Source organism: Anopheles funestus, chromosome X, assembly GCF_943734845.2.
Source record: "Anopheles funestus chromosome X, idAnoFuneDA-416_04, whole genome shotgun sequence".
Taxonomy (NCBI): domain Eukaryota; kingdom Metazoa; phylum Arthropoda; class Insecta; order Diptera; family Culicidae; genus Anopheles; species Anopheles funestus.
In genome coordinates this window covers 18,144,440-18,171,305 of record NC_064597.1, presented here as the reverse complement: position 1 = coordinate 18,171,305, position 26,866 = coordinate 18,144,440, and the positions used below count along the sequence as shown (strand labels likewise).

The window sequence follows — 26,866 nt, the reverse complement described above, 5'->3', positions numbered from 1 at the left end:
GATTCGCCGGTGACTGTTAGCGCAATGTCGTCTGCAAAGCCGGTGAGCTCAATTTTTGGAGGAAGAGCGAGGGTTAGTACTCCGTTATACATGACGTTCCACAGGGTGGGACCAAGAACTGATCCCTGTGGAACCCCGGCTGTAATGGTGGACGTTTTAACCCCCTCGCCTGTTTCGTACTGCAAAACGCGACCGTGGAGGTAGCTCCTCAGCACCCTGCACAAATACGGGGGAACCCTCATGTTCTCCAACGCAACTGCTATCGCCTCCCAACTAGCGCTGTTGAATGCGTTTTTGACGTCTATAGTGACGACTGCACAGTAGCGAGCACCACACCTTTTCCGACGAAACGCTGCGTTGCCTTTCTCGAGCACCGCCAGTACTGCGTCAACCGTTGAGCGCTTCTTCCGAAAACCGAACTGGCGCTCAGAAAGTCCGTGTTCGCCTTCCGTGTATTGAACCAAACGATCCAGAAGCGTCATCTCCTGAACCTTAGCCATGGTGTCGATGAGACCCAACGGCCTGAAGGCTGACGGGTCACCCGGTGGCTTGCCCGGCTTTGGTATTAGAACCAGCTTTTGCTTCTTCCACAACGACGGGAACTGCCCAGACAGGAGAGTGGTCTGCAGCACGGCTTGGAACACTGCCGGGTACGCTTTCATGGCCACCATGACTGCCTCTTTAGGAAGTCCATCCGGCCCGGGTGCTTTTCCTGGTTAGAGGCGGTCAGCGATCCTGAGGATCTCGTCGACTGTAATCGGTTCAGGTTCGGACTCCGGAACTGTGAACGCGGGGTTTAGTACCGGAGGGTTGTGCGTCGGGAACAATCTTTCGATAATGCTTTTAAGCACAACAGGGCAACGCTCGACGGGTTCATGTGTTCTGCCTTTCCCCATCAGCTCCTTGAAAGCAGAACCCCATGGCTTCCGAGCGACTGCTGCGCATAATTGGAGAAAGTAACCCCGTTTGCTCGACTTAATCTCTCTCTTTAAGACCGACCTAGCCGTAACGTAGGCGTCTCTCAGCTGCAGTTTTCGTTTCGGACACCTCTCACGTTGGATTTTTCTGCGGGCTGCCAAGCAATCAGACCTGAACTTCGCGATGGTAGAGTCCCACCAGTAGGCAGGAGTACGGGAATGACGGGGTGGCTTTCTACGGGGCATCGTGGCATCACACGCCGTGGACAGAGCAGCTACAAGATCTGAAGCATTTCGAACTATTCCAAAATCGCCGAAGTTAAGCGCTTCCAAGAAAAGTTCTTTGTTGAACATCCGGGTTTTCCAGCCTCGCATTTTGTTTGACGGAACCTGCAGTGTTATGCGCTTTTTCCCGATGCTATACCGGACAACTCGATGATCGCTCAGGGTATACGCATCGCTCACTCGACAGTTTAGGTGTTGCGCCAGGACGGGACTACAGAACGTAATGTCGATAATCGACGTCCTGTCGTTCCTGCTGAATGTAGGAGTGGAGCCAACGTTTCCCAGGACAACGTTCAGCCGGGCGAAACTCTCCAGTATCGCTTCTCCCCTGTTGTTCGTGCGAATGCTCCCCCATTCAACGGCCCATGCGTTAAAGTCTCCGGCGATGATCACGTCGCTAATCCCACTGAGTTCAGCGACTAGGTTGTCCAACATCTCGTTGAATCTTTTCAGCTCCCAGCTTGGCGGTGCGTAGCTGCTGCAGATGCACACTCCGTTTACTTCGGCGATCACGAAACCCTCGAATGTATAGGAGACCACTCTCTGAATCGGGAATCTTCCCGCAGCCCAGATTGCAGGCTTGCCTGTTTTGTCCGAAACCCAGTTGTTGCTGCCGCCTTTCGGTGCTTGGTACGGCTCCGACAGGATGACCACATCGCCCTTTTCCTCTACCACTACTTGACACAAAAGATCTTGTGCAGCCTCGCAGTGATTCAGGTTTATTTGCACTATCTCCATGCTTTCTGGGCTGCTGGACAATACATTCCACAATACATGGACAATACATGCACGTGCGAGCCTGGTGGCCCTCCTCGCCGCACCGCAGACAGTTGTTTCTCCTATCCGGTCCCTTGCAGTCACGCTGCACATGGTTGTATTCCCAGCAGCGGAAACACCTTCGCGATTGTGGCAGAATACGGATTCGGCAAATTGACCAGTCAATTTCTACCTCTCGCTGACGCTATAAGCAGCGCTTGCTTGGCTGCCATTTTTATGCAGGCTGTCTGCGTTCCGTTGAATGAAACCGAGTTCGAATCTCGCTTTTAGCGCGCGTTCAACATCTTCCAGGCTAGTCACCTCGTCTATGTCGCGAATTTCAAGTGTCGCAACATTTCCTCGCACTGTGACCTGACCGGCTTCTCCCACGGAATCCTGCAGCAGGTCCTTGAAGTCGCTACCGCTTACTGCATCGTCTCGCTTCAGCTCGAAAATCATGTTTCCCTCCCTCGTGCGTCTAACCTTGGAAACTTGCTTCCCAAGCGATTGCAGTTTCGGATCCGCCTTCACCCTTCGCAGAATGTCGGCGTACGACTCCTTTTCTTTGAGACCCACTACTATCGCTTCCGTTTTGTGGCGCGTTTGAGAGGCCATCTTTGGCAGGACTGCTGCTTTACCCGCTTGCTCGATAGTCGTTTTATTGGGCACTTGCTGCCTCCGCTTAACGATGGTGGTCCACGGCAGTTCATCGGACGTTTCGGTTACGAGGTTCCCCGAAGCGTCACTTTTAGGCTTCTTCTGCATCGATGGTACCGCTTCCGGGGTTATCGCACTTCTCCCCCGTTTAGATGAACCCGCGGTTTGCGTCAGTGGTGTCACCGTCTCGCTGCAACTCGATTTAGCCTCGCTAAGCAGCTTTTCTGCTCTTTCTGCTCGCATCTTCCATGTAAGTAGTTCACGTTCCACGCTGCTGAGATCGGTTAATATTTTAACCGACATCCTCTTGATGGGGGCGTGAACATTGTTGCGGTCTTTGGTGAAGAGATGCAACTCCCTCGCTGTCTCCAGGGCTTCTTTCAGCTTACTTCTGCCTACTTGCATGGAACCACCCGTTTCCGCCGCTGGTTGGATTTTATCACACACCGTTCCGGCTAACTGGCTGTAGGCGATATTCTCCGCCACTCCTGCATAACTGGCAGTAGTTTCCTTACCTGCCACTACTTCTTCTTCTCTGCAATTAGCTTCATTGTTCTCATTTTTTCCACGCGCACTCATTTAGTACATGAAGTTGCGGACGTGTAGAAGGAGCTTAACAGCGGCCAAACCACGCTGAGGGGAAACTCGCGGTAACTCACGACACTCACACTCTCGGGAGTCAAACAGGATCGGAGGCGACGATCGCGTAGCACTAAACCAAACAAGCACTTCTCTTCACTAATGTTTGTGGAACCACTAGGCCGAGCACACTAACACCAACGCATGAAAGTAGCGAAGCAGAGCCTCAATGTGCGAAAAACGACGCCACTTAACCCAAACAGGGACGATCACTTTTGTTGTTGCTAGCACGCACCGACTGTTTACAAACAAAACACAAAACGTTCACGGACTGAGCGCACCAATCACAGCACCAACTTAACAGATCTCCAGGTGATCACTTGTCGGCTAGGCAGCTGGTTTGGGTTGACCAATGCTGTCCGCCGGGCGTAACCGCCGGGACGCAGGAATGAATCACGCCCAAATCACAGCACAATCCTCCGCTGAACCAAGGAAACCACTACTGGAACTTCGACTTCACGACCCAAACTTTAGGGTTTAAAACAATTCGGCGTAGTAGCGTCACTTTTACAAGAGTCACTAGTGAATAACAACAGAGCAAACAGTTTCACGTCTGCTAGCACTCCTAGTGTGCTAGTGTGTGTCTATCTATCTATCTATCTATCTATCTATCTATCTATCTATCTATCGATCTATCTATCTATCTTTTTTTTTTTTTTTTTTTTTGTTTTACAACGAGGGGGAATCTTCGAAAGACTCCGCATGAACGCATGGGTGTTGACATGGGATTTTTACCCAGTAAACCCCCTCCTTGGGCCATATGCCCTTCCCCATGGGTTCACCTTTCGGTATGCTTCGTGAGGAAGGGTTATGCATTAGCATCGCATCTACGCTATTGCACCATGGACCACATTCGCGAGACAGAAGGACAGTTCACGAACATAGAGTACTTACGACTGACGGTACACTAATGAAACGAGCACTAATTTTGACACAACATAACACTAACGTGAACACTGGGATGCGGACACTGTCTACGGCACAGCAAACGTTTTTCGAAGTTGACACTAACACGAACACAAACACGATCAGGATCGTCCGAGTCGTTGGTCCTCCTTCCACCAGTACTGCAGCTTCGTTGCCATTGACCGCATGGCGACCTCAACGGTGACCCACTGCTCTGCACTCTTTAACATCAACCCAACGAGATTTGATTTGTTAATCGCTGCTCCGCACTTTATGTTGAGATCACATCGCTCTTCTGTGAACCTTTGACAGTGGAACAACACGTGTTCCGCTGTTTCCTCGTCGTTAGGGCACGCTGGGCAGCGCGAAGAGCTCGCGTGACGGTGCTTGAAATGGTAGCTTCGAAAGCACCCATGGCCGGATAGGAACTGCGTAATGAAGAAGTTCACTTCACCGTGTTTTCTTCCCGTCCATGCTGCAATATCCGGTATCAGCGCGTAGGTCCATCGCCCCTTGGATGAGCTATCCCAATCGGACTGCCACTTCCTCATGGAGATGGCCTTAGCAGAGGATCTAGACAACCCGGCGCTTGATTCACCCGTACCTCTATCACACAGGCAGTCTTCCGCCAAGACTGTGCATATAGGCATCATACCTGCGATCACGCAAACTGCCGGATATGAAATCGTCCTATACGCACAGATCACTCTCATTGCTAACAGACGATGCACCCTGTTTACCATATGCTGGTTCTCTTTCACTACCAGAACATGTGCCCAGACCGCTGCATTGTAGCGCAGGCGCGAGATGGCTACATTTGCAAAGATGCGTCTGCAACTACTTCTGGGGCCACCGATGTTAGGCATGGCCGCCACTAGCGTGTTAGCAGTTTGAGTGGCGTTCTTGCAGGCATACTCAAGGTGTTTTCGAAAGTTAATGCGGTCATCGATGATTACGCCAAGGTATTTTAACTGACGGACGGACTTGATGCTTTCTGAGCCCACCCGTATGCTCGCCGAGTAGTTGTTACGGCACAGCCGTTATCTTGTCTTTATTTCTTTGGTAGAAACTCCGAGCAATTTTTACAATTTTAATGTAGTTTGTGGTCCTACTAAGCAAGAAAGAGAGCGTTGTCCCTTCCGGCTCGCTTTATATATCCCTATTTCGGGTCTGTCAGGTTGGCATCCCGTAGCTTGCGCGGAACCCTTTAACAGTCCTGTCACCACGCAATTTAAGCACGGTTCCAACAGTAGTCGATCGCAGGAAAAGACTCCTTTGATCATATCAAAATGGTCTAATTTTTCCAGCGGGGTTCGCCATTCCTTACAGGGTTTTTCTATTCAGTTTAGACTAGCTGCACAATTTTTCCTACTCGGCGCACTTGATTTTTAGCAAGCAGCATGTTTGTTTGCCTATCCACGTCAAAAATCAAATGCGCAGAGTGTGCGGCTAATCTAAACTGAATAAAAAACCCTGTATAATCTATTACGTCCCCTGTATACTCTATTACGAAACCCTGCATACGTACGCAGGGGACCATTCACGGTACCAAAGATCACCTTTTTACCTATGCCAGAGTATTCGACAACAGCAGAACACTTCAAACAACCGTGATAACCCGTATAGCTCGTTGTTGCTGAAAAAATAAAACAAAAAATCCATGATTAGACCTCTGAACCTCTTATGGCTATATTTTTATAATTTTTATATTCTAACGACTTACCCTTTAAAAAAGCACGAGCTGGTGAATCAGCGATAAAAGCGCGGACTCTAAAATGCACCGTTTTATCGCCGATAACCAAACCTTCCCGCTGAATCAGATTCAGCTCATCTATGAACGGCTCCAGATATGGTATGATGCTTCCCGGTTTTGATGCGCCACTAAACGTAGCCACCATCATCACCGGCACCTTTGGCAACTCTACCACTTTCACTAGAATCGGCCAAAGTTGGGTTGGCCCAGCTCTGTGAAGAGGTAGCCCGTCGATTGACACATCCAAGGAAAAAGGTGTCACTCCGGGATTGACGTTCCTGTAATCAAAAGATAATTAATAATCTGTGTCATAGACAATTTAGATCATGTCATACTTACTGCAAATGTTGGGCCAGGACCGACTTAAGACCTCCATACCAATAATCACCACCAGGAGTTGTTTTAACAATCTTTCCAATCCCAGTGGGTGTCTTCACTAGGGTCCGCGCATCTTTGGGAAGATCTAAGTTTAGCTTCTTCCGTAGGATCGCCAGTAACAAGTTGGCCGTCGAACGGGGGAGCTGACACGTAACAACAAGGTATCTCAGATTGTCTATAAGATCCATTTCATCGATAAAATCGTACGCATCGTCCCGACCAACCATGTCGTCGTCAAAATCGACACAGCTGTCCCCATCCGAATTAATGTCCTCCTGGTCGGAATTGTTAGTATTATAATTATTACCATCACCACTACCGTTATTAATGTTAATTATATTTAAAAAATCCTGTCTTAGCTCCGTGTTGCTGACTCCTGGTGCTGATGTTGGCACTGGTGCTGATGCCGATGCTGATGCTGGTCGGAGTCCTGCTGCGTATGGTTCTGGTTCCATATCTAAAATAAGGAATAAACAATGAGTAATTTTCTCTCACGACACCACTACCTAATACAATTTAAACGTTCCACGAAAAATCATTTGACAAAATATTAAATTGTAACAGAAAGCAACGAAGCATATCGCAAAGCTCTACATACATGATTATCCAAAATTATATCCATATCATATACATAAAGTAGCAAGATAGATTGGATAATTCACCTTTTTTACAGCTATATTATTTCACCGTTTACAATTTTATTTCATCTTTTTTCCAATTTCAGTCAACACTTTGTTGCTTCGATATAGCTAGTTAAAATATTTTCAGTTTTAAACGATTTTTTTTCAAAAGAGATTAAAATAAAATTACATTTTAAAACGGGAGTATTTAAACTTATTTTCAAGCTATCACTCTACATGATAGCTGAGGAATGCTTAAGTTAATGAGCTTAGGGAAATTAAAGTAGCCACGTGCACGTTCATCGTTTCTACATTTGTAAAATATTCTAGTGACACGGAAACTATAACTATACGACACAGCAATCCAGCTTCCTGCGCAATCCGGTGTTATTTCGTGGTTGTGGCCAAGATCCACTACTGTTATAGATTCAAAGCGGTCCTTGTTGCTAGACTCCATACGTCCTGCGTGAAAAAGCCACTACCGTTCCACAAGCTATGTAACAAAAGTTTATCATATTTTCAACTTAGATCTAGCTGTGCTTCGGTAATGTTGGCCTCCCATTGATGGCATTCTCAGACTTCAGTTGCACGTTAGGATAGACAATCCTGTGTACGGGACTACGGCTTTTCCTGGCCGTTTTTGTGCCGGCCCTATCGTGTGAAAACTGGTGCAACTATCATATATACTGCTGTGGGCACCTAACTATTTTTTTTTTTTTGCTCGGTTAGAACGGCCTGGCCGTATCAAGACTTATTTTACCACGTAGCAGGATAGTCAGTCCATGCTACGGGGAGACGGTCCGGATGGGATTTGAACCCGGTCCCTGCCGTGTGGACGGGCGCCGTTTTTCACATGCACCACCGGGCCGCCCCAGCACCTAACTATTCGTCAACTATAATTTTTTGTAATTTTTTTGTCTTCGTGTTAAGACTTATAAACTTCTTGTCACTTTTAGGGCACCAACATCAGTTATGGTCTACCATGTCTAGTGACTATTTACTTTTCCCATACGCGTATGGTGGACACGGACCAGTCGTGTTATGAACCAGGCTGTATCAAGACTTATTTTTACCACGTAATAAGACAGTCAATCCTTGCTACGGGGGGACGGATAAGACCGGATATCAACGGTCCTTTCAGACCGGATATCTACGGTGTAGAACCGGTGTCGCTTATCATATTAACAACCAGGCCGCCCCAACTGTGTTTAATTTATACAGTAAAAAACACACATAAATTCACTTTTCACACAACATTCCACTTCACGCTTCACTTGACACGTAGACGGAACTGTAACACAGTTATATTATATAAATTAAACACACTACAGTAATAATAATTTACCAATATCCGGAAAAGGCACCAGATTAAACCTTCCACTATTTCCTGCACGGCGGTGCCGTTCCTTTGCGTCCTCGTATTCGCGGTCAAGCTCCTGCATTGCTTGGCGACATTTCGAGTAGAAATTGCCGTTCATCCTGGACATTTTTATCACTAAAATTATTCACAAAAACGTATATCACATTTGATCACTTTAAGCTGATTATTATTCGCATAAAATATTAAATATAACTATATTTATATGCATTTATTCACAAAACATTTGACTTTAACGTACCGTACCGGGTTGCAGCTGCTTGCACAATATTTTTTTTATTGTTACACATTCACCTGCAAATTCTAGTGTACTTTGATTTTCGTTAGCACTACCACCACAAAAAACTCCTTCGTAATTATATCGAAACACACCACTTCTTCTTATGTTTTTTTTCTTTGCTGAAATTGATGGTTAACGGTTGCAGAAAAAAGAAGCAAAATGGTCAAAACCACATTCGGGTCGCTCAGCAGGCACGATCAACACCAACACATTGACAAAACCGCTCACCACAGGGCACGAACGGCAAAAACCACTCAAAAATAGCGAGAGAGAATGATGAAAGAGCGAGAGGTCAATATCAAATCTTCGGAAAATGTCATGTGGGTATAGACTCAAAGCACGTTGGATCGCGTTGCGTTTGGTTGCTTTGTGTGCTTGTGCCTACGCGTTTTCGTTTTTTCTATCGTTCGTTCGGGTTCGGCTCTCGTTGTTCCTTAACCGATTTCGTTCGGCATTCGGTGAATCTTTATTCACGCTGATTTCTGGAGTAAAGTGGAAGATTAATATTAGATTCATGGGTACGTACCTCGTTGTGTTTCAACAGCGGTCGTGGCTCACGGCTATTCTTGGTATACTCTCTGCCACATGTAAAAGTCGCTTTATTTAGAGATGACAATCTTCGTTCGTTTAATTTAAGATACAATAAGGGCATAAGCAATAAGAGCATAATACATCGACGGACCGGTTACCTATTGCATCAACATGTCCTCCTTCGCTGTTCAATAGTGAAAAAGCTTCCTTGATAGATTCCAGACCAATTAAAAAATTGTCAGTATTCCAATATGGTTTAAAAAACTGCGGAACTCGGTACCCTTCCAATATGCTACATGTTGCAGCGGTCTAACAATACAATGAATTTCAGCTGGTAACTCTATACTAACTAAAGTTTTTGAAAATTCTGATTATTTTTCATTATTCCATTTATTAAACGGTGATATAGCTCCTACTGTGTAGCCTTTCAATAATTTTCGTATTATTCCTAAATGGATTATATGCAATTCGTCTGCCACTAAAATTTGTTTAATTACATCTAACCCTTTTACTTCTAAAAGTGGTGTCAACTTTTTTTGATGCCCTATGATGTACTTTCCACCTCTAAATTCAGCATCCGTTCGCTCGGCAGCTACTCCTTCGAAAATAATCTTTCGTCCTGCTTTGCAATATCTTTCCGCAATTTTGAATTTTGTACAGCCTTGATAACCGTTGTGGGGTGCTACTCCTGAAATATCAACAAAACGGCTGTAAGCATTTCACAAAAAATATATACTTTTATAAATACCTGTTTTTGTTCTTGCCGGGGTATCAGTAATAAATGCTCTCAAACATATGTTGATCTTCTTTCGGTTGATCACAATTCCTTCTTCTATTGCGTGGTTCAATTCAAGTACTAGAGGCCGTAGGTAGTCCTTTACATTGTGTGGTTTCGACGATCCACAATGTATTCCTAACGTTAAGATAGGAACTTCCGGCTGTTCGTAAAGCTGCATCATAATTATCCAAAATTCGGTGGGAGCACTGTTATGTAAAGGAAGGCCGTCCACGAAGAGATTAATAACAAACACATCAGCGTAAGGGGTAATAGATCTAAACTGAAACATATCATTTATATATTTTTGAGTAATGGAAAAAATAGTAAAGAATACCCCCCAACAACATGGGGGGGGGGGTTTCCTTACCGAAAACGATGCTTTAAAGATTTTTCGATTCCCTGGTACCACATCTCTCCTCCCGAAACTGTCGTAATCTCTTTTCCTACTGCCTTTGGGGTCTTTAATAATGTCCTTGGATCTTGTGAGATATGTAGACTATCAATATCCGACAATATTGATAATAATTCCTTTAAAGCCATATGGGTTACTATATGTGATAGAGTCCAAATTCGCAGTTTTGTAACAAACAGATTTGATTCATCTTCGATAAACTCATTCTCATCCTCATGCTGCTCATTTTCATTAATTTGTGGGTAGGTCTAGGAAATCCACATCTTCGTCTACATCATGCTTAACAACTGTCGTTGACAACTGTCATCGTGCTGAAACGACGCTCCCTAGACTCTCCGCTGAAAAATAGGAAATTTACGTTGCTTTCGCAACCATACAGTGAAAATCCTGCTTAATTGAGTTAAAGTTTCTGGACCCTTTGTATACAATTGTGTACAGAATTTTAGAGTGATTTTTTGCTGAATATCTCCGACCCACAGCAATCAACATTTGTTTACTACGCAACCGCCCACATCACCAACATCGCAGCCGCCCACCACCATGTCTTACGTCTGTCCTGCATGTAACGCAGAAATAGACAATGCGGAAGTGTATGTCTGTGATGGTGCCTGCAAAGGCACGTACCATTGCATCTGCCTAGGCATTAACAATACCTGCATCAAGGAGCTCAAACGAGCTGCTACTCCACTATTATGGGTGTGTAACGGATGCAAACTACACCGTCAGACTAGGAAATTAGAGCTGCAACGCAGCACTGGCAGATTTCAAGACAGACATCATGGGGCATCTTGAGCGGCACCTGTCGACGCTCTTGGAGGCCCACAGGAGCGATGTGTTGGACTCTGTACAGAGGCACATAACTAGTGTGCGTGACGCGTCTGCCACACTGAAATCTACGTTCTTTCCACCTTTACCACCATCAACAACAACTGCATACTCCACTAATACACAACACCATGAACCAGTATCCCTACGCACTACTACCTTCCAACAACCAATATCCAACGCACCAAAGAGGAAATTAGTTGATCGTTCATCTCCTACCCGCACCTTGCGCCCTTCCCTACAACATGGTACCGCACAATCAAACTCACTACTACGAACAATCTCGATACCAGCTAGAGAGCAACGATTCTGGATCTTTGTCTCTCGGCTTTCACCGGACACCACTGAAGAGGAAATGACGTCACATGTACAACAAAATCTGAAAATAAGCGATGTGCTTGTATTCAAATTGATGCCTAAACTTCGGGACTTGAGTGCAATTAACTTTATATCTTTTAAGATCGGAGTTCCCGTCTCATATCGTGATCGAGTATTATCTCCTGATATTTGGCCAACTGGTGTGGCTTTTCGCGAGTATGAACGACGCACTGAACAATTTCAAAATTTCTGGCGACCTACAATACCAGTCAACCAACAGATCACACCAAACAGAACAGAACAATCAATCCCTTTCGAGGACAAATCTGTTTCACAAACCCCAACAACACCTATTCAGCAATCGCAACAGACAGAAACTTAACAGAAATTTACTACCAGAATGTTCGCGGGCTCAAATCCAAGACGAAACGCTTTAGCATGGCAATTATTGAAAACAATTATGACATAGTAGCTCTGACCGAAAAGTGGATTGATAACACAATAACGAATAGCTTATTATTCGGCCACGACTATAATGTGTACCGCATGGACCGTAACGAACTCAATAGCACACGCATTAAAGGAGGTGGGGTATTAATCGCAGTACACTCTGCACTGGTCTCTCACGAGTGCCGAGTTCCGATAGGATATCTCGAGATGGTATGGGTGAGGATCAAAGTAAACAGTGGCTGGTTATTCCTAGGCTGCATATACATGCCCCCTTATTTGAGAACCGATGATGAAATTATGCGCAACTTATCGAACACTATCGATGCAATATATGACGCTATGAGAACTAATGATCAGTTAATAATAGTGGAAGATTTTAATCAAAGCCGTCTTGACTGGAATCGAGAGGGGGCAGTCCGAGTTGATGGAAGCAGTAATACTTGTAATGATAAAAGGGATGTTAATTCCAGGTTTTTATTTGGTTTGGGAACGGTGTTTACATAATATTGGTGTTCGTTATAATGCGTCTGTACTTCTCGGCTGTTCATTTGCAACTCTCTCCTGTCCTCGCGTCCTGTCACATCGGGTCCCCTCGTTTAATTCCCATGACCCGACGAACAAACAGAACGGTAGCCCGATCATCTTTTTTTTTTCTAACCTAACCACATACTTTTGTTGATATTATTGATCTTTACCTATTAACACAAGTCAATCAAACAAGAAATGAAATTGGACGGATTTTGGACCTCGTCTTGGTCAACGAAACTACATCAAATTCTGTCAATGTGACAACGATTGACAATTTGAGATTTATTGTACCTGCGGACAGTTATCATTATCCGCTTACAATTTGCGTTAATAACACCACATTTGTAAGACGACAAGAGACTGCAAGACAAAAACTTAATTATATCAAGGCTGACTACACTGCAATGGAAGCTGAAATATCTAATGCCAACTGGGAATTCCTATTAATGGACGAAATCAAAATTGACGACGCAGTAGCGGAATTTAATATGGAAATCAATGAAATTCTAAAAAATACAATACCTCGCCAAAGAAAACTCCGTAAACCACCATGGTCAAACCGTTTGCTCATAGATATGAAAAAACGAGAATAAACGGCGCTGCGGAATCTTCAACGGCACAACAATGACTACAACCTTAACTTTTATCGTTCTGCCTCTAGACGATACCGTGCCTATAATAGAATTCTTCACGAAAATTATGTTGTCCGACTGCAAAGTAAAATGCGACGAAATCCGAAATCATTTTGGCTATACTCAAAACGTAATCAGAGACAAGCTGTCATAGAAATCGAATATAAAGGAAATACGGGTACCACTGAAAAAAAGATCAGCGATATTTTTGCGACCAGATTTCGCGACGTGTTCCTACCCCTTGTACTAGATCAGAACAGGATAGACGAAGCGACTTCTGATACACCGACCGACTGTATTGACATAACTGATATCATCATTGAAAATAAGACTGTGGAATTTGCAATATTAAACTAAAAATAAACTACAATCCGGGACCAGACGGAATCCCTTCAGCAGTTTTAAAGAAGTGCGCTAAATCGCTCACACCATATCTGGTCTGACTATTCCAGATTTCGTACACTTCTGGAAAAATTTCCCATGATCTGGAAGACCTTGTGGATGACACCCTTATTGAGGAAAGGCGACCCAAAGCTAGGCATGAGTTATCGTGGAATAACTTCAATGTGTTCAAGCGCCAAAGTATTGGAAATAATGTTTCACGATGCAATACTTACCTCTACTAGTCACTACATCAGCATCGCACAACACGGGTTCATGTATAAGCGGTCAACTTCCACAAATTTAGTACAATTTGTATCGGATTGTCTCAGCTGCATGGACACCAGCCAACAAATAGATTGTGTTTACACAGATCTAAAAGCCGCCTTCGATAGCATATCTCAAGATATACTATTAGCAAAGCTAAACAAACTGGTATTCCCTACAAGGATCCTCGCATGGCTGCGATCGTATTTACGAGGGCTGACAATAAAGTAAAGTCTCCAATTTTTTTTGCATAGAAAATGACATTTATTTACAAAAAGCGATACACCGTTGGAAAGGCCAAGGTCTTGGCTATTTTTCTACATAATCGCCATTTTTTTCCAACACCTTGCGCATCCGCACGATGAACTTGAACTTGCCGGCAGAATACCACTCTCCGTCCGCCTCGCGCAGCCAGGTGTTGACCTCTTTCTGAACCTCCGCGTCACTTTCAAACTTCTTCCCTCCGAGATGTTTTTTCAGGGCGGGGAACATGTGGTAGTCACTTGGGGCCACGTCTTTGGGTCACAACTTTGGTCGCACATTCCACGAGCCGCTTCATGTGGTCTTCGGTCAGCTGTTTCGGCACCCATCGGGCAGAAACTTTGTGATACTGCAAGTTGCTCACAAGGATATGACGGATTGTTTCGCTGCTACACACTCCTCCAAGCTTTTCTTCCAAGTCCCTAATTGTCGCACGGCGGTTTTTGAGCATTTCTGCCTCCACTGCTTGAACAATCACATCCGAGACCGACGGTCGGCCACTTCTCTCCTCGTCGTGAACATTAGTGCGCCCGGAATTGAACTCGCGGCTCCACTTTTTTATGTCCATACACTTTTCCCCGTAAACTTCAACTAGTTGACGATGGATTTCAATAGGTGTCACCTTTTTCGCACTCAAAAAACGTATTACAGAACGCAATTCGCACTTGGACGCTGACGTGAGGGGTACCTCCATCGTTGACGGCTGCTCAGCGGTCGGGGAAGCCTCACCCAGCAGCAAAGTGGTAGTGGAGAACCAAGGAACACGGCGATGTTGCCAGATTTCGCCTAGCGCGTGATCCGGCGAAGTTGCAACGTTGGAGACCTTACTTTATTGTCAGCCCTCGTAAAGCACACACCCCGGTGCGCTGCTAAACATCGTACGCATAAACTCTCGTTACGGACGTATGCGCGTCGTTCCGACAACGATAACTCCCGGAACATTTCGCAGTCTACCAGTTTGTGCCACGCGTCGTGACATAGTTTACACTCACGATTGGTAGATGGTTCGGTCGTGTGTACGGTTACATGCGCTTGTCGAGTGTTTGGTGATTCACGGCGATCAAGTATTGGCCCCTTTTTTGATACCTTTACCATTAACCTGGCAGCCGTCGCGATTTCTTCAATCCACTTGCCGAATTCGCTGACGGTAGCCTCTGGCAATTGCACCTTGTACCGTGCCCATTCCAGCAGCCGTTCCGGGGGTAATTTCGCCGCCAGCTCGTCGAGTAGGGCGACATCGCAGTCATATTGCCGCAGTCCCGATATTTGAATCGTTGCGCACATCTTCTGCACGCCCTTCCGGAAGGCTGCTATGCTCTCCAGATTTTCCGCCCTAGGCGCGGGCATTTTCCTCACCTTTTGGATCAGGCTCTCCACGATGAGTCCCGGCCTTCCGTACTCGGACCTGAAAATGTCCAACGCCTTCTGCAGCCCCGAGGGCATCAGCAGTATATAATGTACCGACTCGAGAGCTGGTCCGCGCAAGGCTCGCTGCAACCGTAGCAGGTTCTCCTGATCGTCGAAGCCGCATGCCGCGGACGATCGCTGGTAGCTGGCATAAAACATCGGCCATTGCTCTGGCACCCCGGAAAAGGTAGGGAGCTCCCTACTGACGATCTTGCGCGCTGCCTTTTGACGGACAGTCAAAACGTCGTCACTTAGCGTCACGTTCAACGGCTTGGCCATCTGAAACGAAACACCACGCTCACCCGTTGCCGCTTCTCCATACTTCTCCTGCTGTCTACGCTGGGCCTCACGGTGCGTCGCGAGGGATTCGTCCACCGCGCGACGCCAATCAGCATACTCCTGGTCCAACGCTGCGGCTTGGTCGATGGCCACCGTATGATCGTAGCCTGGTGGTGCCGCGGCCATTGTAGCGTCGAATGGCCGCCAGCGTCGTAGGTTGTCCGCCATCGTGCTACTACTTGGCTGCAACACTCGCGTCCCGTACCCGTCCGGACTCGAAACTAGGGTCGAAGGGTGATGAACCCGCCGGTCCTCAGTCGCCATTGCAGCTGCAGTCCGTTTTGGCGTCGTCACTCCCAGCCGCTCCGTGTCTCGCAGCCAACCCTCCATCCTGTCCGCCTTACCATCCGGTACACCTTGCAAACTGGGATTGCTGCGTTCCCGTTTACGCGCGAGTTCTCGCCGCTCCAGCTCAAGCTCCCGACGCTCCAACTCAAGCTCCCGACGCTCCAACTCAAGCTCCCGACGCTCCAACTCAAGCTCCTTTCGCGCCAGCTTGAGCTCTCTGGCATCCAGGCTGGGAAGGATCGCCCTCCTCGAACTAATGAACTCTTCGTCCACCGATGGCGTACGCATTCCCGTACGCCTTTCTGAAGGCTCCTCGAGTGCTTCCGACTGTTACTGCCGCTCCACACTCGCACTTTTAGAGCCTCTTGCTCCTTCCATTGTATCTACAATTTCTTTCACGAGACGAGTCTACAAAAAATCACTTCCCGACGGTTCACATTTTCGTGGCTTATCGCGCGCGTACCGACACTTTACATACGATCGAACGAATAGCACTTACTTCGCGAGTGACCGAATTGCGTGGATTGTGAACAAGTAAGACTAGTGAATTACGTTACAGTAATTTGTGGAATGATTTACAAACCATCTAACGGGGTCAGCTTCTAGCTTCCCGTCGATCCTCTGTCTAACAATTTCCCACATGTAGTTTTCAGCTTCCGGGTGACGATTCCCATCCTCATCCAGTCTAAACAGGTCACGGTTTACGGGCGACCTACGCATATAGGGGTAGCCAGGAGATGAACTCATCGCCAAGCGACACAAAGTGCGTTGGAAATGCTAGCGCGTTAGAAAATCGCTAGGCACCTTCCAAGCTAAATCCTTGAAAACTGTCTTAGCCCTCCTAACTATCATACGCGCGAGCACATCCGTCGGCCCATCCTCCCTGACCTGCTCTCGCAAAGAAGCATGGTAAAGCAAACTTTTCATTTCTGCTGCGTGGCCGAATTTTGGCCAGCCATACTTTGCAGAAGCTTTTCGAAGTTGCTCTACATGCTCCGCTGGGATCTTTGGATTATAGATAGGATCTCCTCCAGAGACTGGGAGTGCTGGCTCGGCACCTTCGTAGTCGAATTCTTGGAGGACCTGCTCCCACTGGGCTTCGGAGAGGTCGTCCGCTCCTCTAAAAAAGGAGTCGTTTTGACGACTTTCTTCGTGTCCATGGGATACGCTGATTCACCAACGATCGGAGAACGCGAAGTCTTCTTCGCTTGTCTCTTTTCTTTGGCGATAACGGGGCAAGTGTGTTCCCGGTGATTCGCTTTGGAGCGTTCGCTCTTAAAGCTCGCTCCACAACGATCACAGCTGAATTGCTCACCCGCTTCATGCTCCTTCTTGTGTGCTGCTAGGGTTTCCTTAGGAAACACCCGTTTACAGTCACTAGGACACTCCACCAACGCCATAGAGCGGATAACTTCTTCCAGTTTTCCAACTCTTCATTCCAATTCTGCCGCTGATGACATTCAACGGGACCGTGTCACCCGAAGGAGATTGGGCCAAGAGGTTTATAAACTCTCCGGTCCTGCCTCCGCGAGTGGACGGTCCTGATGCTTCCTCACCATCCGTGAAGACGAGTATCTGATTATAATCTCAAGGTTCGTCTAAATGCCATGCATTGGCGACTTGGTCTTCCAGCAATTTCTGAGTCCAAGCCAGGTCCTTGTGTAATTTTGCGAAGGTATCATCCCGGATATAAACCTCAGCAAAGTCACTAGAGCCTTCACCCTTGAAGACCATCCTGAGCTCCGAGTGTATCATCGCCATTGACACGCAGACGTTTTCATCTTGCATGACCCCGCTATGAATACCATAACACGAGTTACCCGCAAAATAGCCGGCTCCTGACATACCATGCAGAGTACTGCCTAGGTATACCATTTGGCCGACTATACTGGAGCGACGGAGCAGTCCTACTGACTGTCCCTGCACCCCTGTGCACGTAACACTAGTGTTAACCGTCGGAACCTTATTATAGATTCTGACCTTTGGCACTCCCAACTTAGTCCATACCTGTTCCGACAAAGGAACATAGGCTAAGTCAGCCATAGCACGCGACATTATTTTCCCGCGAATATCGACAACCATCTTCACCTTGCCATAATTCAAGAGAACGCATCCGTTATCTCGAATTACGTGGTGAGGGGTTACCAATTCGTAACCCATACCCAATGTGAGAGTCAACCAGCAACCCAGATTTCATTATTGCAACCTGACCTGCTGGGACACACGCTGGTATGAACGCCGAGCCTATTCTCATAGCTTCACCAATATGGACTCCTCAAAAAGCCATCACCTTGGCTTTGATGAGTCCCTTGGTTGCGCGATACAATACTGACGCTATGAGACCTATCAGTACCTGGTAGCTCATAGCTGAACCAACAAAACCTTTACGAAGTCGCAATTATCTACAACATTCCGCAAATTGGTCTTTATTGCCGCGTATTTGGAATGTAAGAGGCCGAAAGCGCGCTTTTTGGCCCCTATTTATACAGTTTTCCATTTTCATTAACGGCCATCATTTTCCCAACTATGTCGACTTTCACAGTGTTCCGTCCCGGTGTCAACGAAATTCTTCTGCTATAACATTGATATTCTGCTATAATCGATTAATATCTGTCACCGCATTCTAACCAAAACAATGACGCGTTGTTATTCACAACAACAGCTGTGACATTACTTCGGTGTTATGGTGAGCGTTCATGTCAACAATCATTCAGTCAACAAAGCAAAGCGAAAGTGGAAGTGCTTAGCTGTAAAGTTTCATTTAAAAGTGTTGCGGTAAAATGAGCACTACACCATCAGTTTGATCTGGCCGCAGGAAGAGCCGTGAACTAGAAGGACAACGAAAATCCGGCGTGTTTTACCGGCGCACGGCACAGCTTCTGAAAGCATATGAAAAGCACCATGGTGAAAAAGGTCAAAAAGGTGAGTCGAAACAGGACTGCTAACCGGCAGCAGTTTCGACTCACCATGTATGGAGTTGTCAAAATTTTCGACCCGCCGAAAGTGAGTCGAAATGTGAGTCGAAAAATTGAATTTGAAGCGTTTTGTGCCACTGGTGTAATTAATCCGAATTCATCTGAATTTGCTTCAAGAACTGATTTGCAGATAACGGCTTTGTCAATGCATCCGCTATCATTTCACTCGACTGACAATATATCAGCTCCACAGTTCTCTTCTCACACAGCTCACGTATGAAGTTCCTTTTCGTATCGATATGCTTCACTCGCCCACTCGATCTCTCTGCTGTAGCGAAGCATATGCAACCTTGATGGTCTTCGTACAACACATTTGACATGGTCTGTGGTTCGTCGAAGTCTACTAGCAATCGCCGCAACCATAGCACTTCCTGACACGCCAACGTTAATGCATTATACTCTGCGCCTTGCTGGTCCAGCAAATTGGTCCTCCACCAAACAGGAAAACAAAACCACTCGTAGATTTACGTGTTTTTACATCGCCTGCCCAGTCAGCATCAGAGTAACCTCTCAAAATCCATTCATTGCCGGATCCGAACTTCAACTTAAAGTTTTTTGTTCCTTTAAGGTATCTCAGTGTTCTCTTTCCAGCTGTCCAATCACTATCGTTGGTATTTTACATTTTCCTTCTTAGAAGTCCAACACTAAGCGATATCTCAGGTCTTGCATTTACTGATAGATACAATAACGCTCCTACCAAACTGCGGTACAGTGTCTTGTCTTCAAACATTTTGCTGTCGTCGTTAATCAGGGAACAGCCGGGGTCTATTGGAATCTTAGCAGGATGCGCATCTTTAATGCCGAACCTCTTAAGTAGATCTTCAATATAACCCGTTAGTCGCATAGTAAACACTCCGTCTTCCTTCTGAATCTCATAACCCAGGAAATGTCGAACGGGACGACCAAGCGAAGTTATGTTGAGTCGATCTTGTAAGTCAGCAAAAATCCGATTAATTGTTGCTTCTTCTGCACATCCCATCAGTAAATCATCTACGTACCGAAGCAAATATACTGTAGACTGATTTTCACGAAGTACATAGAGACAAGAGTCGGAGTCACATTGTACAAATCCAAGCGTCGACAGAATTGCATGTAGCGCCTTGTTCCAACAGCGCGCAGACTGTTTTATTCCGTAAATGCTCTTCTGTAGCTTGCACACCATGTGTTCTTTTCCACGAGCTTTAAATCCCGATGGCTGCTGCATGTACAACTCCTCCTCGATAGTGCCATTAAGATAGGCCGTCTTTATGTCGTATTGCTTCAATATTAGCTCCTTCTTCACTGCTATTGTTAGCATCGTACGTAATGTTGTTTGTCGAGTAACAGTTGCGAACACTTCCGTATGATCGATGCCGAACTTCTGCGTGTAGCCCATAGCTACAATTCGTGCCTTGTGTCGCACTATTTTGCCCGTCTCATCCCTTTTCAGTTTGAAAACCCATTTCGCTCCTACAGGCTTTACTCCTTATGGAAGGTTTACAAGCTCCCACGTTTTATTTTGTGTATGGGCTTCCATTTCTTCAATCATGGCAGTTTTCCAAACAGGGATTTTCCTCGCTTCATGATAATTTGGTGGCTCTTCGTCATAAGTGACCTTGCCCACAACAAAGTCCTCATATCGTTTGGGAAGGACGCCTCGCGTACTTCGACCTTCTTTTTGTAACCCTTCAGAAGTGTCACTCTCTTCTGCATCTTCATACACAGACGTAGTTTCTTCGGATTCTTCTACAAATACTGGATCCGTCCAATCCAAATCAACAGCTTCTTCAGTCGGAGCTTCCACCGGCACGTTTTTCTCAGTGCACTCCTCCAGCTGTTCGGAGCCATTACTCAGCTCAAGAAACCGGGCATCGCGACTAATGATCACACGATCTTTATCGATGTTTAGAAATCTGTACGTCTTATGCTGGTCCGAGTAACCTATTTTACCTAGAGTAAAAAATAAGTTTCTCCGCCTTCGCATCGAACTTCTTTCTTCTTGGGTCGGGAACATGAACGTAAGCCTTGCTTCCAAACACTCGCAGTCTGGACAAGTCCGGCTTTGACCCAGTCCAATGCTGTAGGGTGTACGATTTACTACTCTTGAAGGAAGTCGGTTCTGCACATAGGCTGCAGTCAATACAGCCTCTGTCCAGTACCGTTTCGGCAGTCCAGCATCAAGCAGCATGCAGTTCGCCATCTCTTGCAAGGCTCGGTTCTTTCGTTCAGCCACTCCGTTAGACTGCGGTGAGTACGGAGTGGAATATTGAGCGCTTTTACCTTAAGACTTATAAAACTCCTGTAGACCTCTACCCGTGTATTCACCTCCCCCATCAGAGCGAATCGCACTAGGCTTCCGACCAAAGGTGTTTTCTGTCCAGCGAACATATTTGACGATCTTATCGGCTGCTTCATTCTTTGTTTTCAGGAGATAGATCACACAGAAGCGACTAAAATCATCAATCATAATCATGAAATATTTGTAGCCGCTCGGGGTAGGATTCTCCATCGGTCCACATATATCGGTGTGTATGAGGTCTAACGGTTTCTTCGATTTGTGTTCGGCCACTGGTGGAAAGGCCTTTCTGGTTAGCTTTCCCTTCAAACAGCACTCGCACACAATCCTTTCTCCGCAATGCTTTACAAGCAAACCACTTGCTAACCCTTTATTACGGATTGCCTCTACAACATCCATACTCCGATGACCGAATCGCCGGTGCCAAGTTTGTTGACACTCTTCGGTGTGGTTTCCTTTAACTTTCATGCACGCCTCGGTAATCTTCATTTTGTACTGGTTGCCTTCAATTTCACCAACCGTGATGACCTCACCTTTACCGCACTTTATTTCGCAACCGTTGGCATTAAAAACGACGTCAAAACCTTTTTGCGCCAACTTTCTGACTGAAATTAAACCTCCCTCTAATCCGGGAACATACAGAATATTTTCAAGGCTAATGGCGATGCGCTTACCTTCTTCAGTCTCACCAAAGATAATACCGTGTCCGCATCCCGCCGATTTAACCTTTGTTCCATCGGCCAGCACCACATCAGCCACATAACTCCGTAAAAAAGTCGCGATCGTTGGTCATATGACACGTGCAGCCACTATCTATCGTCCAAGCGCCAGGAATCACTTCCCCAGCAACAAAACACGCCACGCCATGAACAACAGTATCTTTCCCTGTTGGTTGTTGCTTTGCTTGAATACGTTTAGCTTCCGCTGGTTTCGAAGTCTTCTTATAGGATGGCCTTTTCTTACAATTTCGCTGGAAATGACCTGGCTTGTGACAATTGAAACATTTAAATCACGATCAAAGTCTGTAGAGTAATGAGGTCTCGTAATAGAGGGGTTTTGGCAGCTCTTGGAATAACAATGAAAAATAAAAATGACAGATAGGTGTCCGAAGCTCCTACACGATGTTGTGTAGTTGTATGTGTACGGTTGTTTTGGAGGCTGCTTCAGCTGCTCGTGTAAACATGATTTTGTTTCAAGACATCCTACGGTTAATTGTTGTAGATTTTATTTTAAAACGAAATCTTTTAATAGTGTGATTATCGTGTAATACAATGCGCAATGGAAATTTATGGAATAGTGCATATATTCCCCACATTTTAACGTTGCAACGACTGTCGCCAAAACTACGAGCGCTGAAATTTGCTCAGTAAACAATTCACCAATACATAGCCAAGGACGTCTAACTGTCAAAATGAAAATCCAAGATGGCAATGTCAACAAAGCCTAATCTGCGACCTCATTACTCTACAGACTTTGATCACGATCCTTTGTTTCCGCCGTTAAGACTTTCTCCTCCCTACAGCTTTCTCCTGGTTGACATTTGCGCTTCATGCTCTCTTCTCTCAATCGCACCAATACCGACTCCATTGTCATTTCGAGGACAGCTCTCCATCGATGTCACGAAGGTGCTGAACGACGGTGGCAAAGAGCATAGAAACAAGATGATCCGTTGTAGTTCACTCAAGTCGATGCCGGCGTTGTCCATTTTCTCGTAGATGTCTTCCACATACTCGATATGCTTTTCCACACCAGCATCCTTGGCCATCTTTGTAGAACACAATTGATGCAAAACCAAAGCTTGGTTGCCAATTGTAGCCTTTGCGTGGTAACAGCGTAGATTGTCCCACATTTCCTTGGCAGACACTGCTTTCTTGAAAAAGCGCAACTGGTTGTCTTCGACAAACAACGCAATTGTATTCCTTGCTTTTGTGTCCTTCTTTTTCCATTCTGCGAATCTGCCGTTCTTTTCGTCCGGTGTAGGATCCTTGATCACTTCCCATACTTCTTCTCGTTTTAGCAGCGTTTGTATTCGGAATTTCCATGCGATGAAATTCCCGCTGTTCAGCTTGGTAAAAATGGCCTTAACGGAATCCGCCATTTTGTACACCAAGACGACGCCGGATGCTCAGGAACGTTTTCTTTTCTTACGGTCACGAAGAAAGAAAAAAACACGCAAACTAAATACGCTCGCTTAGCGCGTTTCGCAAATTACTCAAACTAGTAATTTTCAGCTCCTGGGCCCATAACCTGTAGAGTGAGGCTCGCGCAAGTAAATCTCTCTATTACAATCCGGCGTCCGTTTTACTCCACGTTCAAAGCTCAACTGATTTATTTCGCGTACTATTTACAAGTTTGACAATTCGTTGGCAGTGCTGCCAGAAGCACAGCAAAGTTCGTTATTTACATTCAACACAATATAGAAGCATATCACAAAAAGAGATAGCAATACAAGCAAGTGGAACCCGCAAGAGCGACTCTCAAATCATTCAAAAGAGGCTGAAACTTTGACTGCCTTTGAACCGAGTTACATCCTTATTTCAACCCTGCGGGCAAGGTAACTCATTTTCGGTCGGCTTTAGCATGCCGCCTCTGTTACTCCTACACGGAAAAAATGCTCGTGCTCCCTCTTCAGGGTGTTATAGCGTTTAAACGAATGGTTTTTCAGTTTTCTTGTTGATTACTTCTTGTTGCGAAGCGTGCATCGCAACTCGTTTGTTTACGTTGTAGTATAGCAGCAGGGCCTTACAACAGCGATATCGTTGTAGGGTTTCGCGATGGGGGCGATGGTGGGACAGTGCCCACCATCATTATAGCAGCAGTTAGGATGGCGACGAAGGAAAACCCGATAAATAGGGCCGAAGGACGCGCTTCGGCCTCTTTTAAGCGCGACAGTAGAGAACGAAACTAATTTGTGATCTCCCCTTTTCTAACTACACCGACAATAAATAGCTAGAAAACAGACCTACATTTTATGATCTCTCTGTGGCTGTAATCATTCACAACATTTCACAAATTAGTTATCACTTCACAACGTTCGTTAGTTCGTAAACGCGTACGTAAATCTAAACGCGAGTAGTACGTGTAACTAGTAAAACGGTACGGTCAACGATACGCGCGCGAAATTCCGCATGTAAATCTCGCCACCAGGGAGTAGTGTTAATTCGCGAGTGAAGAAAAGTGATAGTTGTGAGATGGAAAGAGCAACATTGGACAATAGTTGCGAGGAAGTTGCAGAGCTGCAGGAGCAGCAAGCGACAACGTCGGGCGCATTCCCTGAAAGGCGCATGGGCGTCGTGGAAGAACCACCAAAGGACGGGGAAGTGTCACCGGTATTGCCTCGGAGGTTGCCTTCCTATCTGGAGGTAAGAAGGAAGCGTATCGAGCTTCAAAAGAAGGAGCTCAAGCTGGAAAACTCTCGGAAGGAGTATGAGCTTGAAAGGGCTCGGAAGGAGCTGGAGATCGAGCTGCGTGAGATCGAGCTCGAAGAAGATATTTCCGACGCAAGCAGCCAGGTGAGTGCTTACGTAGCAAAATCCGAAGCTTGGTTGCGAGATACGAGTCGCTTCGGAACGACGCCACCGGCTCGTTACCATGGCGACAATCATCGAAATGGCGGTGCGGGTCACCCACCTTCGACCCCAACCGCGACCGCGGGTGCGTGGGCATCACGCATTGCCCCAGCGCCGCTGCGGTACGATGGCAGGATGGCGGAAGACGCTAAAGGTCATCAACCCTTGACCCCTGCAACAACCCGCTTTCCACCGGAGTACGATCGTACGTGGGCTGCGGACCAAGCAGCCGCACAAGAACGTGAGTATGCTGAGTGGAGGCGTGCGGTGGAGGATTCCATAAGGGTCCACCGTGAAAACAAGCTTGGGCAGCTTTACAAGCTTGAAGAGAAGACGGCTGCCAATTCGACAATGGAGTCGAAACCAGTGTTGAAGGGCCGCGTGATGCCGTTGACACCAAGTCAAGAAGCAGCGCGCAAGGCTATCCCGAAGGAGCTTCCGGTGTTTTCGGGAAACGTTGAGCAGTGGCCGTTGTTTATCGCGACGTACGAGCGATCTACGATCCTGTGTGGGTTTAGTGACGATGAGAACCTCATACGTCTTCAACGGGCGCTTCGGGGACCAGCGTTAGAATCGGTGGACCATCTCATGCTGTTACCGGATGGTTTGGCCGGTGTGATCGAGATTCTGCGAACAGAATATGGTCGGCCGGATCTCATAGTGGATAGTTTAGTGGAGAAAATTAGGAGGCTACCACCGGTTCGTAACGATCGTTTGGAGACGCTTGCCACGTTTGGCAAAATGGTGCGAAAAATGTGTGCGACGATAGAGGCTTCCGGGTTGCATGATTACGACTGCAACGTGACGCTACTAAGAGAGTTGGTAGCGAAGCTTCCTGCTGAACGGAGTTTGGAATGGGCTCGTTATAAGATCAAATTGTCGCGGGAAACAATTAAGGAATTCGACAAATGGTTTTATGAGATTGCGGTGGCTGCGAGTGCCGCCTCGAAAACCATTGAGCGACCGACACGACCCGACGTGTCCCGATCACTACCGTTTGTGAATGGAGTGAGGAAGGCTCCCGCGCACGTAAACGTTCACAGCACTACGAAAAGAACGCCCTGTGCCTTGTGCCACGACTTCTGCCGCACGTTGGCTGATTGCGCACGTTTTATGGAGCTGTCGGTGCCGGAGAGGCGATCGCACATTCAGGGGCGTAGACTATGCGATACGTGTTTAGGAGCACATAGGGGCACTTGTTTCGTCAGAACGCGCTGTGGGACTGACGGTTGCCGGGAGACGCATCACAGATTGTTGCACAACACGGAACAAAAACCACACAGGAACACGCACTCACTGAACTCTCACATTGGTAACGATAATAACACACTTTTTCGATACGTTCCAGTTGTACTGCACGGCGAGAAAACCGACATAAAGACGTTCGCGTTTATAGATGAGGGATCCTCGGCCACCTTCATTGATTGTAGACTGATTGAGGAATTGGGCATTGAAAGCAAGTCAAACCCCTTATGTTTGAAGTGGACGGACGATACCGTACGGAACGAGTCCGATTCAAGAGAGGTCCAGCTGCGGATATCAGGCGCGCATCAGGGAGCAGTGGTGTTTAACATACGAAAGGCGCACACCTTGCAGGACCTGACGTTACCGGCGCAGACGCTACCGATCGCGAAGTTGGTGGAGCTTTATCCGTACCTAAAAGGACTCCCCATTACATCCTATACTAATGTGGTACCGCGTGTTCTGATCGGCATCAACAATATTCACCTGGGTAAGCCGTTACGATGTGTGGAAGGTAATTTCAACGAACCAATCGCCGCCAAGACCAGACTGGGATGGACAGTGTTTGGTCCATGCCGCATACCGACATCCTCGAGCGCCACGACATACCATAACTTTCACCTATGTGTCTGTAATGATAAAAGTGATCAGAACCTAAACATGGCGCTTACGGAATACTTCTCTTTGGAGTCCATCGGGGTCAGCGCTCCGCGTAAACTTATGCCGAAAGAGGAAGAACGAGCGAACACAATGTTAAAAACCGGAACGCGCCTACTGGGAGATCGGTACGAGACCTGTTTGCTGTGGAAGTATGACGAC

General features: G+C 46.5%; 2 protein-coding genes across 3 annotated transcripts in view; both read right to left on the bottom strand.

Moving 5' to 3' along the window:
- LOC125775189 (uncharacterized) overlaps nt 1-26,866 on the bottom strand; it is a 410,502-nt gene that overhangs the window by 4,749 nt on the left and 378,887 nt on the right. The window lies entirely within an intron of this gene.
- Nucleotides 5,529-12,552, bottom strand: LOC125763926 (uncharacterized). The gene is made up of 6 exons (XM_049427663.1): nt 8,531-12,552; nt 8,257-8,406; nt 6,253-6,748; nt 5,884-6,191; nt 5,689-5,796; nt 5,529-5,572 (listed from the first exon to the last, which is right to left on the bottom strand). Exons 1-6 carry the CDS (start codon nt 8,577-8,579, stop codon nt 5,529-5,531), a joined length of 1,155 nt encoding a protein of 384 aa, XP_049283620.1. The 5' UTR covers nt 8,580-12,552.